The sequence below is a fragment of the Salmo trutta genome, chromosome 13, assembly GCF_901001165.1.
Source record: "Salmo trutta chromosome 13, fSalTru1.1, whole genome shotgun sequence".
In the NCBI taxonomy this organism is placed as follows: Eukaryota; Metazoa; Chordata; class Actinopteri; order Salmoniformes; family Salmonidae; genus Salmo; species Salmo trutta.
This window is the reverse complement of record NC_042969.1, coordinates 35,601,528-35,618,780: the sequence shown is the minus strand read 5'-3', so window position 1 is coordinate 35,618,780 and position 17,253 is coordinate 35,601,528. Positions and strand designations below refer to the sequence as shown.

The following is a 17,253-nucleotide window of genomic DNA, read 5'->3' as shown; positions in this document are numbered from 1 at the left end:
GGTTAATATGTTAGTCTACTGATGGGGCAGTTGGTTAATATGTTGGTCTACTGATGGGGGCAGTTGGTTTATATGTTAGTCTACTGATGGGGCAGTTGGTTAATATGTAGTCTACTGAGGGGGGCAGTTGGTTAATAGGTTAGTCTACTGATTGGGGGCAGTTGGTTAATATGTTTAGTCTACTGATGGGGCAGTTGGTTAAATGTTGTCTACTGATGGGGCGTTGGTTAATATGTTAGTCTACTGATGGGGGGCAGTTGGTTAATATGTTGGTCTACTGATGGGGGCAGTGGTTAATATGTTAGTCTACTGATGGGGCAGTTGGTTTAATATGTTAGTCTACTGATGGGGGCAGTTGGTTAATATTGTTGGCTACTGATGGGGGCAGTTGGTTAATATGTTAGTCTACTGATGGGGCAGTTGGTTAATATGTTAGTCTACTGACGGGGGCAGTTGTTTAATATGTTTGTCTACTGATGGGGGCAGTTGGTTAATATGTTAGTCTACTGATGGGGGCAGTTGGTTAATATGTTAGTCTACTGATGGGGCAGTATGTTTATATGTTATTCTACTGATGGGGGCAGTTGTTAATATGTTAGTCTACTGATGGGGGCAATTGGTTATATGTTAGTCTACGATGGGGTCAGTTGGTTAATATGTTAGTCTACTGATGGGGGAAGTTGGTTATCTGTTTGTCTACTGATGGGGCAGTTGGTTAATATGTTAGTCTACTGATTGGGGCAGTTGGTTAATATGTTAGTCACTGATGGGGCAGTTGGTTAATATGTTAGTCTACTGATGGGGCAGTTGGTTATATGTTAGTCTACTGATGGGGGCAGTTGGTAATATGTTAGTCTACTGAGGGGGCAGTTGGTTAATATGTTAGTCTACTGATGGGGGCAGTTGGTTAATATGTTAGTCTACTGATGGGGCAGTTGGTTATATGTTAGTCTACTGATGGGGGCAGTTGGTTAATATGTTAGTCTACTGATGGGGGCAGTTGGTTAATATGTTAGTCTACTGATGGGGCAGTTGGTAATATGTTAGTCTTACTGATGGGGCAGGTTGGTTTATATGTTAGTCTACTGATGGAGGCAGTTGGTTAATATGTTTGCTACTGATGGGGCAGTTGGTGTCATATGTTTTGTCTACTGATGGGGCAGCTTGGTTAATATGTAGTCTACTGATTGGGGCAGTTGGTTAATATGTTGGTCTACTGATGGGGGCCGTGGTTAATATGTTAGTCTACTGATGGGGCAGTTGGTTAATAGTTAGTCTCTGACGGGGGCAGTTGTTTTAATATGTTAGTCTACTGATGGGGCAGTTGGTTAATATGTTAGTCTACTGATGGGGCAGTTGGTTAATATGTTAGTCTACTGATGGGGCAGTTGGTTAATATGTTTGGTCTACTGATGGGGGCAGTTGGTTAATATGTTGGTCTACTGATGGGGGCAGTTGGTTAATATGTTAGTCTACTGATGGGGCAGTTGGTTAATATGTTAGTCTACTGACGGGGGCAGTTGTTTAATATGTTAGTCTTCTGATGGGGGCAGTTGGTTAATATGTTAGTCTACTGATGGGGGCCAGTTGGTAATATGTTAGTCTATGATGGGGGCAGTTCGGTTTAATTAGTTAGTCTACTGATGGGGACAGTTGGTTAATATGTTAGTCTACTGCATGGGGCAAGTTGGTTACTTAGTTCTTCTACTGATGGGGCAGTTGGTGTTAATATGTTAGTCTAACTGATGGGCAGTTGGTTGAATATGTTAGCTAGATGTGAAGTTGTTAATATGTTAGTCTACTGATGGGGGCAGTTGGTTAATAGTTGGTCTACTGATAGGGGCAGTTGGTTAATATGTTAGTCTACTGATGGGGGCAGTTGGTTAATATGTTTGTCTAATGAGGGGCAGTTGGTTAATATGTTAGTCTACTGATGGGGCAGTTGGTTCATATGTTAGTCTACTGATGGGGCAGTTGGTTAATATGTTAGTCTACTGATGGGGCAGTGTATAATACTGTTAGTCTGACTGGTGGGGCAGTTGGTTAATATGTTAGTCTACTGATGGGCAGTTGCTTAATCTGTTAGTCTACTGATGGGGCAGTTGGTTATATGTTAGTCTACTGATGGGGCAGTTGGTTAATATGTTAGTCTACTGATGGGGGCAGGTGGTTAACATGTTAGGTCTACTGATGGGGGCAGTTGGTTAATATGTTAGTCTACTGATGGGGCAGTTGGTTAATATGTTAGTCTACTGATGGGGCAGTTAGGTTAATATGTAGTCTACTGATGGGAGCAGTTGGTTAATATGTTAGTCTACTGATGGGGGCAGTTGGTTAATATGTTAGTCTACTAATGGGGGCAGTTGGTTAATATGTTAGTCTACTGATGTGGCAGTTGGTTAATATGTTAGTCTAATGATGGGGCAGTTGGTTAATATGTTAGTCTACTGATTGGGGCAGTTGGTTAATATGTTAGTCTACTGATGGGGGCAGTTGGTTAATATGTTAGTCTACTGATGGGGGACAGTTGGTTAATATGTTAGTCTACTGATGGGGGCAGTTGGTTAATATGTTAGTCTACTGATGGGGGGCAGTTGGTTAATATGTTAGTCTACTGATGGGGGGCAGTTGGTTAATATGTTAGTCTACTGATGGGGGCAGTTGGTTAATATGTTAGTCTACTGATGGGGGCAGTTGGTTAATATGTTAGACTACTGATGGGAGCAGTTGGTTAATATGTTAGACTACTGATGGGGGCAGTTGGTTAATATGTTAGACTACTGATGGGGGCAGTTGATTAATATGTTAGACTACTGATGGGGGCAGTTGATTAATATGTTGGTCTACTGATGGGGGCAGTTGGTTAATATGTTAGTCTACTGATGGGGGCAGTTGGTTAATATGTTAGTCTACTGATGGGGGCAGTTGGTTAATATGCTAGACTACTGATGGAAGCAGTTGGTTAATATGTTAGTCTACTGATGGGGGCAGTTGGTTAATATGTTAGTCTACTGATTGGAGCAGTTGGTTAATATGTTGGTCTACTGATGGGGGCAGTTGGTTAATATGTTAGTCTACTGATGGGGGCAGTTGGTTAATATGTTAGTCTACTGATGGGGGCAGTTGGTTAATATGTTAGTCTACTGATGGGGGCAGTTGGTTAATATGCTAGACTACTGATGGAAGCAGTTGGTTAATATGTTAGTCTACTGATGGGGGCAGTTGGTTAATATGTTAGTCTACTGATTGGGGCAGTTGGTTAATATGTTGGTCTACTGATGGGGGCAGTTGGTTAATATGTTAGTCTACTGATGGGGGCAGTTGGTTAATATGTTGGTCTACTGATGGGGGCAGTTGGTTAATATGTTAGACTACTGATGGGGGCAGTTGGTTAATATGTTAGACTACTGATGGGGGCAGTTGGTTAATATGTTAGTCTACTGATGGGGGCAGTTGGTTAATATGTTAGTCTACTGATGGGGGCAGTTGGTTAATATGTTAGTCTACTGATGGAGCAGTTGGTTAATATGTTAGTCTACTGATGGGGGCAGTTGGTTTATATGTTAGTCTACTGATTGGGGCAGTTGGTTAATATGTTAGTCTACTGATGGGGGCAGTTGGTTAATATGTTAGTCTACTGATGGGGGCAGTTGGTTAATATGTTAGTCTACTGATGGGGCAGTTGGTTAATATGTTAGTCTACTGATGGGGCAGTTGGTTAATATGTTAGTCTACTGATGGGGGCAGTTGGTTAATATGTTAGTCTACTGATTGGGGCAGTTGGTTAATATGTTAGTCTACTGATGGGGCAGTTGGTTAATATGTTAGTCTACTGATTGGGGCAGTTGGTTAATATGATAGTCTACTGATGGGGCAGTTGGTTAATATGTTAGTCTACTGATGGGGCAGTTGGTTAATATGTTAGTCTACTGATGGGGGCAGTTGGTTAATATGTTAGTCTACTGATGGGGGCAGTTGGTTTATATGTTAGTCTACTGATGGGGCAGTTGGTTAATATGTTAGTCTACTGATGGGGGCAGTTGGTTAATATGTTAGTCTACGATGGGCAGTTGGTTAATATGTAGTCTACTGACTGATGGGGCAGTTGGTTAATATGTTAGTCTACTGATGGGGCAGTTGGTTAATATGTTAGTCTACTGACGGGGGCAGTTGTTTAATATGTTAGTCTTCTGATGGGGGCAGTTGGTTAATATGTTAGTCTACTGATGGGGCAGTTGGTTAATATGTTAGTCTACTGATGGGCAGTTGGTTAATATGTTAGTCTACTGATGGGGACAGTTGGTTAATATGTTAGTCTGCTGATGGGGGCAGTTGGTTAATATGTTAGTCTACTGATGGGGCAGTTGGTTAATATGTTAGTCTACTGATGGGGACAGTTGGTTAATATGTTAGTCTACTGATGGGGGCAGTTGGTTAATATGTTGGTCTACTGATAGGGGCAGTTGGTTAATATGTTATTCTACTGATGGGGCAGTTGGTTAATATGTTAGTCTACTGATGGGGGCAGTTGGTTAATATGTTAGTCTACTGATGGGGCAGTTGGTTTATATGTTAGTCTACTGATGGGGGCAGTTGGTTAATATGTTAGTCTACTGATGGGGGCAGTTGGTTAATATGTTAGTCTACTGATGGGGCAGTTGGTTAATATGTTAGTCTACTGATGGGGCAGTTGGTTAATATGTTGGTCTACTGATGGGGGCAGTTGGTTTATATGTTAGTCTACTGATGGGGCAGTTGGTTAATATGTTAGTCTACTGATGGGGGCAGTTGGTTAATATGTTAGTCTACTGATGGGGGTAGTTGGTTAATATGTTAGTCTACTGATGGGGCAGTTGGTTAATATGTTAGTCTACTGATGGGGCAGTTGGTTAATATGTTAGTCTACTGATGGGGGCAGTTGGTTAATATGTTGGTCTACTGATGGGGGCAGTTGGTTAATATGTTAGTCTACTGATAGGGCAGTTGGTTAATATGTTAGTCTACTGATGGGGGCAGTTGGTTAATATGTTGGTCTACTGATGGGGCAGTTGGTTAATATGTTAGTCTACTGATTGGGCAGTTGGTTAATATGTTAGTCTACTGACGGGGGGCAGTTGTTAATATGTTAGTCTACTGATGGGGGCAGTGGTTAATATGTTAGTCTACTGATGGGGGCAGTTGGTTAATATGTTAGCTACTGATGGGGGCAGTATGTTTATATGTTATTCTACTGATGGGGGCAGTTGGTTAATATGTTAGTCTACTGATGGGGGCAGTTGGTTAATATGTTAGTCTACTGATGCGGTCAGTTGGTTAATATGTTAGTCTACTGATGGGGGCAGTTGGTTAATATGTTTGTCTACTGATGGGGGCAGTTGGTTAATATGTTAGTCTACTGATGGGGCAGTTGGTTAATATGTTAGTCTACTGATGGGGCAGTTGTTTAATAGGTTAGTCTACTGATGGGGCAGTTGGTTAATATGTTAGTCTACTGATGGGGGCAGTTGGTTAATATGTTAGTCTACTGATGGGGGCAGTTGGTTAATATGTTAGTCTACTGATGGGGCAGTTGGTTAATATGTTAGTCTACTGATGGGGGCAGTTGGTTAATATGTTAGTCTACTGATGGGGGCAGTTGGTTAATATGTTAGTCTACTGATGGGGCAGTTGGTTAATATGTTAGTCTACTGATGGGGCAGTTGGTTTATATGTTAGTCTACTGATGGAGGCAGTTGGTTAATATGTTTGTCTACTGATGGGGCAGTTGGTTAATATGTTTGTCTACTGATGGGGCAGTTGGTTAATATGTTAGTCTACTGATTGGGGCAGTTGGTTAATATGTTGGTCTACTGATGGGGGCAGTTGGTTAATATGTTAGTCTACTGATGGGGCAGTTGGTTAATATGTTAGTCTACTGACGGGGGCAGTGTTAATTGTTAGTCTACTGATGGGGGCAGTTGGTTAATATGTTAGTCTACTGATGGGGGCATTGGTTAATATGTTAGTCTACTGATGGGGCAGTTGGTTAATATGTTAGTCTACTGATGGGGGGCAGTTGGTTAATATGTTGGTCTACTGATGGGGGGCAGTTGGTTAATATGTTAGTCTACTGATGGGGGCAGTAGGTAATATGTTAGTCTACTGACGGGGGCAGTTGTTTAATCTTTAGTCTTCTGATGGGGGCAGTTGGTTAATAGTTAGTCTACTGATGGGGGCAGTTGGTTAATATGTTAGTCTACTGATGGGGCAGTTGGTTAATATGTTAGTCTACTGATGGGGACAGGTGGTTAAATGTTAGTCTGCTGATGGGGGCAGTTGGTTAATATGTTAGTCTACTGATGGGGCAGTGGTTAATATGTTAGTCTACTGATGGGGACAGTTGGTTAATATGTTAGTCTACTGATGGGGCAGTTGGTTAATATGTTGGTCTACTGATAGGGGCAGTTGGTTAATATGTTAGTCTACTGATGGGGCAGTTGGTTAATATGTTAGTCTACTGATGGGGGCAGTTGGTTAATATGTTAGTCTACTGATGGGGCAGTTGGTTTATATGTTAGTCTACTGATGGGGGCAGTTGGTTAATATGTTAGTCTACTGATGGGGGCAGTTGGTTAATATGTTAGTCTACTGATGGGGCAGTTGGTTAATATGTTAGTCTACTGATGGGGGCAGTTGGTTAATATGTTGGTCTACTGATGGGTGCAGTTGGTTTATATGTTAGTCTACTGATGGGGCAGTTGGTTAATATGTTAGTCTACTGATGGGGCAGTTGGTTAATATGTTAGTCTACTGATGGGGGCAGTTGGTTAATATGTTAGTCTACTGATGGGGCAGTTGGTTAATATGTTAGTCTACTGATGGGGCAGTTGGTTAATATGTTAGTCTACTGATGGGGGCAGTTGGTTAATATGTTAGTCTAGTGATTGGGCAGTTGGTTAATATGTTAGTCTACTGACGGGGGCAGTTGTTTAATATGTTAGTCTACTGATGGGGGCAGTTGGTTAATATGTTAGTCTACTGATGGGGGCAGTTGGTTAATATGTTAGTCTACTGATGGGGCAGTATGTTTATATGTTATTCTACTGATGGGGCAGTTGGTTAATATGTTAGTCTACTGATGGGGGCAGTTGGTTAATATGTTAGTCTACTGATGGGGTCAGTTGGTTAATATGTTAGTCTACTGATGGGGGCAGTTGGTTAATATGTTTGTCTACTGATGGGGCAGTTGGTTAATATGTTAGTCTACTGATGGGGACAGTTGGTTAATATGTTAGTCTACTGATGGGGCAGTTGGTTAATATGTTAGTCTACTGATGGGGCAGTTGGTTAATATGTTAGTCTACTGATGGGGCAGTTGGTTAAGATGTTAGTCTACTGATGGGGCAGTTTGGTTATATGTTAGTCTACTGATGGGGCAGTTGGTTAATAGTGTTAGTCTACTGATGGGGCAGTTGGTTAATATGTTAGTCTACTGATGGGGCAGTGGTTAATATGTTAGTCTACTGATTGGGGCAGTTGGTTAATATGTTAGTCTACTGATGGGGCAATTGGTTAAATGTAGTCTAGCTTGGCAGTGTAATATGTTAGTCTACTGATGGGGGCAGTTGGTTAATATGTTAGTCTACTGATGGGGCAGTTGGTTAATATGTTAGTCTACTGATGGGGCACGTTGGTTAATATGTAGTCTACTGATGGGGGCCAGTTGGTTAATATGTTAGTCTACTGATTGGGGGCAGTTGGTTAATGTTAGTCTACTGATGGGGGCAGTTGGTTAATATGTTAGTCTACTGATGGGGGCAGTTGGTTAATATGTAAGTCTACTGATGGGGGCAGTTGGTTAATATGTTAGTCTACTGATGGGGGCAGTTGGTTTTTAATGTTAGTCTACTGATGGGGGCAGTTGGTTAATATGTTAGTCTACTGATGAGGCAGTTGGTTAATATGTTAGTCTACTGATGGGGGCAGTTGGTTAATATGTTAGTCTACTGATGGGGGCAGTTGGTTAATATGTTAGTCTACTGATGGGGGCAGTTGGTTTTTAATGTTAGTCTACTGAAATTGTCAGTTGGTGACTATTTGTAGGAATACCTTTTGAGCTGACCTGACAAAATATGCCATTTGTTGTTGGGTTAATTATCACAGTTGTATAAAAATAAGCCTTGTCTTTGGTGTTATGATCACGATTACACATAGATTTGATTTGTATTTTGTGTTGGTGTTTATTGGAACTTTTTTTTACTTTACCATCTCAGTTTTAGAAGACTTCAATCAGACCCGACTCATCAGTTGGAAGGACATTTGATTTCCAGAGGCGGGCGCATTTTTTAAATGGTTGTAATAGTAAAGACCATAGGCAGCTCGGGAGTTTCAAGTTTGGGGAAGTTTACAATTTATCCTACTATTTCTACTTATCTGCGTGCCAGTTATGAATATTTATATATGCACATTTTCGTGGAACAGTTTCATTTCAATTCGTTTTTCCAAATCATTATCACGTGGTTAATCATACAAATCTGAAGTAAAATCAAAAAGTAAAAATTCAACTATGGCAAGAGCACAAGCCTCTGCCATTTGGACACGTTGATACACTGTGTTCTATTGACGGCTACAGATATGAGCATAGAACTCAGAGATAGCCTATAGACCAATGCAGCAGTAGGCCTATAACTTCCATCCTCAACTAAGTCAAATACATAGGCCTAAAGCCGACAAAATAAAAACAGTAGAAAATATCCTGATGAAAATGCAGGTTATTTCAATCACATTCATCTCTCTGCTCCACCTGTCTGCCTCCCTTTCTATCTGTTTTGACTTGAGCTATTGCTAGTGAAGTTCGACATTTGTATCAAATGATCAGTGTCGGGCCCGATCCTGTTGCTAACGAGCCTGCAGGATTGTATCAAGTCGTCTATTTCCTGCCCTCGACGTTTCATGCACCAGTGGGTTTGGGATAGAAAGCTGCTTTTTTAATGACGTTTCCTCTGGATATATGGGATCACCAGATCATTATATTTTCCTCGTTCACATCTTGTCTGGTGATTATCGAGGCCAGGAGTGTTGGAAAGAGTGTTTTTCAAATACTGAGGAACTATCATTTGCAATGAATGTTTAAAAAAACAGACTTTGTTGAGTTGCGTGAGGCGAAGAAAAAAGACGTGCTCTACGTTAGCGAGTTTAAGACAATCAGAAACAAGACACTGACAAACGGGCACTTTCCTACATAGCATGCATTCTGGAGACGCACCATATTTTCACACCTCCCTCCCCTTATTCCTGTCTCAATATTTTAAATTCTACTCAAGATTCATGATCTTCACACATATTTTAGACGCTTGTAACTGACAGCCGCAAATCAATCAGCTAGACCAATTGCCACGTACACTACCCAAATTACAGGCTTCCTACACTTGTGATTTGAAACAATCCACAGCAATTTTTTAAATAGAAGCAAATGATTCTATGTGGCTAAATCATGCTCCTTGGTGAAGTATTCTGAAGTCTTTTATTTGGACAGGAGTAATTATATAATTTTGGCTCAACATCAATTTAATTCAGGGCAATCCGGCATCCTAACAGTGCACTGTGACCCCGCCAACTTTCCTTTCCAACTCGTAAAAGGCTGAAACCAGATATCTGTATATAATGATCCGAGCGAGCGAAACAGCGCCGCTCTATATGTAGCCCCTGTATCTGATGCTGTCTGGTCAGAGATAGAATGACATGACATACTCTCAGTCCAGACAGCGTCAGATACATTGTCTACACATACTGACACAGATAGGAGGCGCTGTTTTCTCGTTCTGATGCTTTAACTGAGATCGATTTGTCTTTCTGTCGCCGCGCGTCTCCGTCAAATAAATAATCAATATTTCAGTATTTTATTTGGAAGGGAAAGGAGGTAAGTAAGGGTGGACCAGGCCCCCTGGACTGCTTGCATGAGACATTAAAGGGAATGCCACCCTGGTCATTATCTGTCATCCCTTATTATCCACAAGATGGTTCATTCTGGATATACAGGATATGCAAATTCTCCGAACAAATGGAGAAGTAATTAACATATTTTCTGTTTTCAGCTTTCTTTTTGGAGCTATAAATTGGTATGTTTGTGGTATTTTCAAAAACGTTTATTATTTTATTATCCTGTCATCACAGGAAATGGATTGTGAGTTTACAGGTATCTGTGATTATGTAAACCTTGCTTTTATTCTGTTTATGGAATGTTAATATTATTTTGTTAATGGATATAAAAAAAATAACATAAAAAAATTCATGTAGATGAGACATTTAGAAAATATCCAATAAACATGCTTTATGTTCTGTGTTTAAATCAAATCAAATGTTATTGGTCACCAACACATATTTAGCAGATAATATTGCAGGTGTAGCGAAATGCTTGTGTTGTAGGCTACAGTGTGAAGGAGTCAAATAACAACAACTTAATGGATAATCAATATTATCGATTGTCCTCTGAGCATATAACTCATGAAGTGGATACTTCCTAAAAGTTCCCCACAAAGTTCCTACATTACATGGAGCTAATCAAACTGCTGTATTCATTTGGAAGACAAGTAACATAGTTCATACCTCATATTGAGGCACATTATATAACAAATGGACAAGGGAAGGGAACCAGTAATGGTAGCATCCCTCAACAGAAAATACTTGTTGGATTGGATTACTCTCAGAATGATGCTATGCATGACAACAACTCACCATTTTAAATCTCAGTTGTGCACCCATCTCTCTCTCTCTCTCGCTCTCTCGCTCTCTCTTTTTTCTCTCTTCTCTCTCTAGCTTGGCAGCCTCTAAAGAAGCCGCAGCTCGAAAAGCTGCCTCCCCAATGCCTCCCTCGGAGTTCTTGGACAAACTCATGGGCAAAGTTTCGGGTTACGATGCAAGAATCAGACCTAATTTCAAAGGTAGGAGTAGCCACCAAGACACAGTGGGATAAAACAGGAATGTAGCCAAGCACAACCAGAAATAACATATTCCAGTCAGGATCGTAAAGAGAGGACATTGTAGTTAAACAATGAAATCTATATAATATGAATATATATTATACCTTTATTTTACTATTGATTTTGGCTTTAGCAAATAATTCTGATTAAAATGTGTAGGTTCTTTGAATACATTTTTCAAGTGAGTGTCATTTTCACACATTAAACAGAACACTTACAGTATTAACCATTTTTTTCTAAACATTTTAACACTTTTTGCACCTTAAACACTTCACACTTTTAAACCTTAAAATATTGAATTAAGCTGTTACGATATTCACAAATCCTCAATATATTTACAGGATGTGGCTACAATGAAATGGAGTCATGTTATTATTTTATTGTTTAAGGCTGGCTACATTCCTGTAAAAACATCACAACCGTCTCAATATCCTGAATGTCTGTTTGGTGGTATACTGTAGGCAGTGTGTTGCTAAACATGTTTCCATAACGTTAAAAGTGACCTTTCCCTATATGGAAGCACCCCATAAAGATACATGTCAGAGGTTTCCTTATTGAACTACGGTCAGCGATACAGCTACGTTATGATGACTCAGTCCGAGCTATGATGTTCAGTGGTAGAGCAACGTTGTGGCAACCCACCAAATTTATGTTGGAGTGTTTGAAAGAACTCTTCATCATTTTGATGAGAGTTCCTCTATTTTATAATATTTTCTGCTCTAGTATTAATACTACAATTAATTATCAGTACATCCTTATCTGAGGTGGTATAATTTACATATTATTTCACCTTATGGTATATATATATATTTTTTGTTGTTGAATTTTTCACTCACAATTTCGTAATTGTGGGGGTCTATAATAATAAGACAAAAATATGAATCCAATGTTCTGCATGAGAAACCCCTCTCACAAACAACCCGTTTCCATACCATACACTGAGATGGTTTCTGAAGACATTTGAAGGAATTTGATTCGGATTATCTATCTAACATACATGCTTTGATACTTTGCAAATATTTCACATTAACTAACTACAATGGGACTACTACTCTGTGTCCATGTTTAACGTGTAACATGATGTTTTGGCCCATAAATTGCAGTGCCTTTTACAGGTATATTAAATGTGATTTCCATGGGTATGACATCTCAGTATATGAAGTACTGAATCCAGGAGTGTTTGCTGTGACTAAGCATGAATTATTAAGCCTGCTAGAGTTGCAAAATCACATCTGCTCATACAGTTAGACTACATAACATCTTTTCACAATACTCACTTCGCTCACGATGTTCACTGCAACAACTAAAAAAAAAACGCCTTTTCTTTGCTGTGTAAACTGTTTTATGTTCAGAGGCTTTGTATGAATGTATTGAATGTTATTTTATGAGCCGACGTCTCAATTCACAATGACAACATCATGACAGATTGTATGATGTGCTGGTCTTGTCTCAGCTAAACCTACTATATCCCAGTTACTTTGATATATGAAACTAGAGTCTTGTGTGTATTGTGATCCACTGCTGTAATAAAAGCCTCCATCACAGTTATGGTACACTGCCCAGAGAAAGTGCTCACTACAGGATCAGCTCAGCCTGAGTGGGCTTATCAAGAGCACTAATACAAGAAGCACAATAGCAGTTTTCATGCTGGTGAGTCTAAATAGGGTCGGATATTCAAACTCAAATGAAGGCTAACAGTGTTCTAATGTAACATGTCTTTGCATATTAAAGAAAATACATTACTTTACGTAATGTATAATGTTAATCATATGACTAGTGTGTGGCGAGAGGCCTATTGTCATGGGATGGAACAATGTGAGATAGATTCAGAGGTTAGTCATGGCTGTCAGGTCAACGCTGTATTGTAGTGTGAGTGGTAGACTCACTCATTCAAGCAGTCCTTCTCCCATCCTGCCAGCCACACACATTAATCCCATTCATGAAATAAACAGGCCGGCAGGTCATTTCTTAATAATGAACGTCTGTACAAAGACTAAGAAACGTCTTCAGTCAGAGTTCCGAGAATGATGGGGGGTTGATTACAGTAAACACAGTGGAACTTTAGAACTGTTAATATATTCTATAGAATTAGAATGGTAAAGATATCCTTTATATAATTAGAATGGTAAAGATATCCTTTATATAATTAGAATGGTAAAGATATCCTTTATATAATTAGAATGGTAAAGATATCCTTTATACAATTAGAATGGTAAAGATATCCTTTATATAATTAGAATGGTAAAGATATCCTTTATACAGTTAGAATGGTAAAGATATCCTTTATACAATAAGAATGGTAAAGATATCCTTTATATAATTAGAACTTCAAAAATATTGTTTATAGAATTGTAGAACTGCAAAGGCATTCTTTTGAACACTAGAATGTTAGAACCTTAGAAGACATTCTTTAGAACATTAGAATGTTAGAACGTTAGAAGGCATTCTTTAGAGCATTAGAATGTTAGAACGTTAGAAGGCATTCTTTGGAACATTAGAATGTTAGAACGTTAGAAGGCATTTTTTAGAACATTAGAATGTTAGAACGTTAGATGGCATTTTTTAGAACATTAGAATGTTAGAAGGCATTCTTCAGAACATTACAACGTTAGAACTCCTAAGGAATTCTTTAGAACATTGCAATGTTAGAATGTTGGAAGGCATTTTTTAGAACATTAGAATGTTAGAAGGCATTCTTTAGAATAATAAAATGTTAGAACTGCTTAGGGTCCTTTAGAATATTAGAACGCTAGAACTGCTAAGGCACTCTTTAGAACATTTGAATGTTATAACGTTAGAAGGCATTCTTTAGAACATTAGAATGTTAGAACATTAGAAGGCATTCTTTAGAACATTAGAACGGTAAAAGGCATTCTTTACAACATTAAAATGATAGAAGTTTAGAAGACATTCTTTAGAACAGTAGAATGTTAGAAAGCATTCTTTAGAACGTTAGAATGTAAGAACGTTAGAAGGCATTCTTTAGAACGTTAGAAGGCATTCTTTAGAACATTAGAATATTAGAATGTTAGAAGGAATTCTTTAGAACATTAGGATGTTAGAACGTTAGAAGACATTCTTTAGAACAATAGAACGTTAGAACTGCTAAGGCATCCTTTAGAATATTAGAACGCTAGAACTGCTAAGGCATTCTTTAGAATGTTAGAACGTTAGAAGGCATTCTTTAGAACATTAGAACTGCTAAGGCATTCTTTAGAACATTAGAATGTTAGAACATTAGAAAACATTCTTTAGAACATTAGAATGTTAGAACGTTAGAAGGCATTCTTTAGAACATTAGAATGTTAGAACGTTAGAAGGCATTCTTTGGAACATTAGAATGTTGGAACTGCTAAGGCTTTCTTTAGAACATTAGAATGTTAGAACATTAGAATGCATTCTTTAGAACATTATAATGTTAGATGGCATTCTTTAGAGCATTAGAACGTTAAAAGGCATTATTTAGAACATTAGAAGATTAGAACTGCTAAGGCACTCATTACGACATTAGAATGTTAGAGCGTTAGAAGGCATTCTTTAGAACATTAGAATGTTAGAACGTTAGAAGGCATTCTTTGGAACATTAGAATGTTGGAACTGCTAAGGCTTTCTTTAGAACATTAGAATGTTAGAACATTAGAATGCATTCTTTAGAACATTATAATGTTAGATGGCATTCTTTAGAGCATTAGAATGTTAGAAGGCATTCTTTAGAACATTACAATGTTTGAACTGCTAAGCCATTCTTTAGAACATTAGAATGTTAGAACGTTAGAAGGCATTCTTTAGAACATTAGAATGTTAGAACGTTAGAAGGCATTCTTCTGAACATTGGAACGATAGAACTGCTAAGGCATTCTTTAGAACATTGGAATGTTAGAACGTTAGAAGGCATTCTTTAGAACATTAGAATGTTAGAACGTTAAAAGTTTTTTTTTAGAATATTAGGATGTTAGAAGGTTAAAAGGCATTCTTTTGAACATTAGAACGTTAAAAGGCATTCTTTAGAAGATTACAATGTTTGAACTGCTGAGGCATTCTTTAGATCATTAGAATGTTAGATTGCTAGAAGACGTTCTTTGGAACATTAGAATTTTAGAACGTTAGAAGACATTCTTTAGAAAGTTATTATGTTAGAACGTTAGAAGGCATTCTTTAGAACATTAGAACGTTAGAACTGCTAAGGCATTCTCTGTAGGTCTAACAAAGGAGCACACCTCCTCAATCTACCACCATCTCTGCTAATGTGGTGGCACAGCAACAGTGAAAAACAGGGAGAGAATAGCAGAGAATTGCCTGAAGCTTCGAATGTGCCGGCATGAGAGGAAATTACACTGATCATGACTGGGACTCACTGTGGGGAACCCTTCTAATTGATTTAGCAGGTTTTCTATTGGAATGGAGAAAAAGAAATATCCTTCTGACACATTTGGGATCTCCCATGTATGGTCTACGAGTTTCTTTTTAAAATGTAATTAATTTCACTTTAACGTTCATTCTCCAGCAACGACTAAGAAGGTTAAGGTAGTCTTGACTGATTATTTACCCTGCTAGCTTTCCCCTCGCACCTCTGATGAGCTATAGGCAGGGTGACTGGTGTAATCTAGGGACCCACTCTGCCTGCACTGCAGTGATGAACAGTGGTGGGGGGTACAGCTGTGACTTCAGTCTCCTCTTCAACCTTGTCCCTCCTCATCAGTCACAGTGAGGAGCAGCTTGGCCGACAACCATGAGGCTGTGCAGATTCCACCAAAATACACATCACCACCCCAGCCTGTCAGTCAGTCAGTCTTCAGCCCACCCTGGGTTGTTGCTGCTGCTTCTGATGCCTGTCAGACAGTCAGACAGTCAGTCAGACAGCCAGTCACAGACAGCCAGTCACAGACAGCCAGTCAGACAGACAGACAGTCAGAAAGCCAGTCAGACAGTCAGTCAGTCATCAGCCCACCCTGGGTTGTTGCTGCTGCTTCTGATGCCTGTCAGACAGTCAGACAGTCAGTCAGACAGCCAGTCACAGACAGCCAGTCACAGACAGCCAGTCAGACAGACAGTCAGTCAGAAAGCCAGTCAGACAGTCAGTCAGTCATCAGCCCACCCTGGGTTGTTGCTGCTGCTTCTGATGCCTGTCAGACAGTCAGACAGTCAGTCAGAAAGCCAGTCAGACAGTCAGTCAGTCATCAGCCCACCCTGGGTTGTTGCTGCTGCTTCTGATGCCTGTCAGACAGTCAGACAGTCAGTCAGAAAGCCAGTCAGACAGCCAGTCAGAAAGCAAGTCAGACAGCCAGTCAGTCAATCAGTCAGACAACCAGACAGCCAGACAGCCAGTCAGAAAGCCAGTCAGTCAGTCAGCCAGACAGCCAGACAGTCAGACAGCCAGTCAGGCAGTCAGTCAGTCAGTCAGTCAGTCAGTCAGCCAGTCACTTAATCCTCTCTGCTCTCTCCTCTTACTCTCGCTTCCTTTTTAAAGCCTGCCATGTCACATCACAGTGATGATCAGTGTAACCAAACGCTTTCACAATGAACTAGCTGTGTCACTTTGCTTCTGAATTAGTTTTGCGAGACAAGTGAACATCTGTAAATATACAGTCCTTGCTGCCGTGTATTTACTGTTTCTGGCTTCTGGCTTATTTTTCCCTATGCATGGATGTGTCTTTCACCTGTTATGTATCTCTCCCTCTCCCTCTCTCTCTCCTCTCCCTCCTCTCTCTCCTCTCCCTCTCCCTCTCCCTCTCTCCTCTCTCTCTCCCTCTCTCCTCTCCCTCTCCCTCTCTCCTCCCCCTCTCCCTCTCCCTCTCCCTCTCTCTCTCCCTCTCCCTCTTCCTCTCTCTCCTCGCCTCTCTCTCTCCACCTCTCTCTCTCCCTCTCCCTCTCCCTCTCCCTCTTCCTCTCTCTCTCGCCCTCTCTCTCTCCCTCTCCTCTCTCTCGCCCTCTCTCGCCCTCTCCCTCTCTCTCTCCCTCTCCCTCTCCCTCTCTCTCGCCCTCTCTCTCTCCACCTCCCTCTCCCTCTCTCTCTCCCTCTCCCTCTTCCTCTCTCTCGCCCTCTCTCTCTCCACCTCTCTCTCTCCCTCTCCCTCTCCCTCTTCCTCTCTCTCGCCCTCTCTCTCTCCCTCTCCCTCCCTCTCCCTCTCTCTCTCCTCTCCCTCTCCCTCTCCCTCTTTCTCTTCTCTCTCCCTCTCTCTCTCCCTCTTCTCTCTCCCTCTTCTCTCTCCCTCTCTCTCTCCCTCTCTTTCTCTCCTCTCCTCTCCCTGACCTCTCCTCTCTCTCTCCCTCTCTCTCTCTCCTCTTCTCTCTCCCT

The 17,253-nt window shown here is 40.4% G+C and overlaps 1 protein-coding gene across 2 annotated transcripts in view; it reads left to right on the top strand.

The window, feature by feature from the left end:
• Positions 1-17,253, top strand: part of LOC115205723 (glycine receptor subunit alphaZ1) — a 119,839-nt gene that overhangs the window by 24,062 nt on the left and 78,524 nt on the right. For both annotated transcript variants that reach the window (XM_029771992.1, XM_029771991.1), the window contains exon 2: positions 10,795-10,919. In XM_029771992.1, coding sequence (XP_029627852.1) covers positions 10,795-10,919 — 125 coding nt within the window. The remainder of the gene's footprint in view (positions 1-10,794; positions 10,920-17,253) is intronic.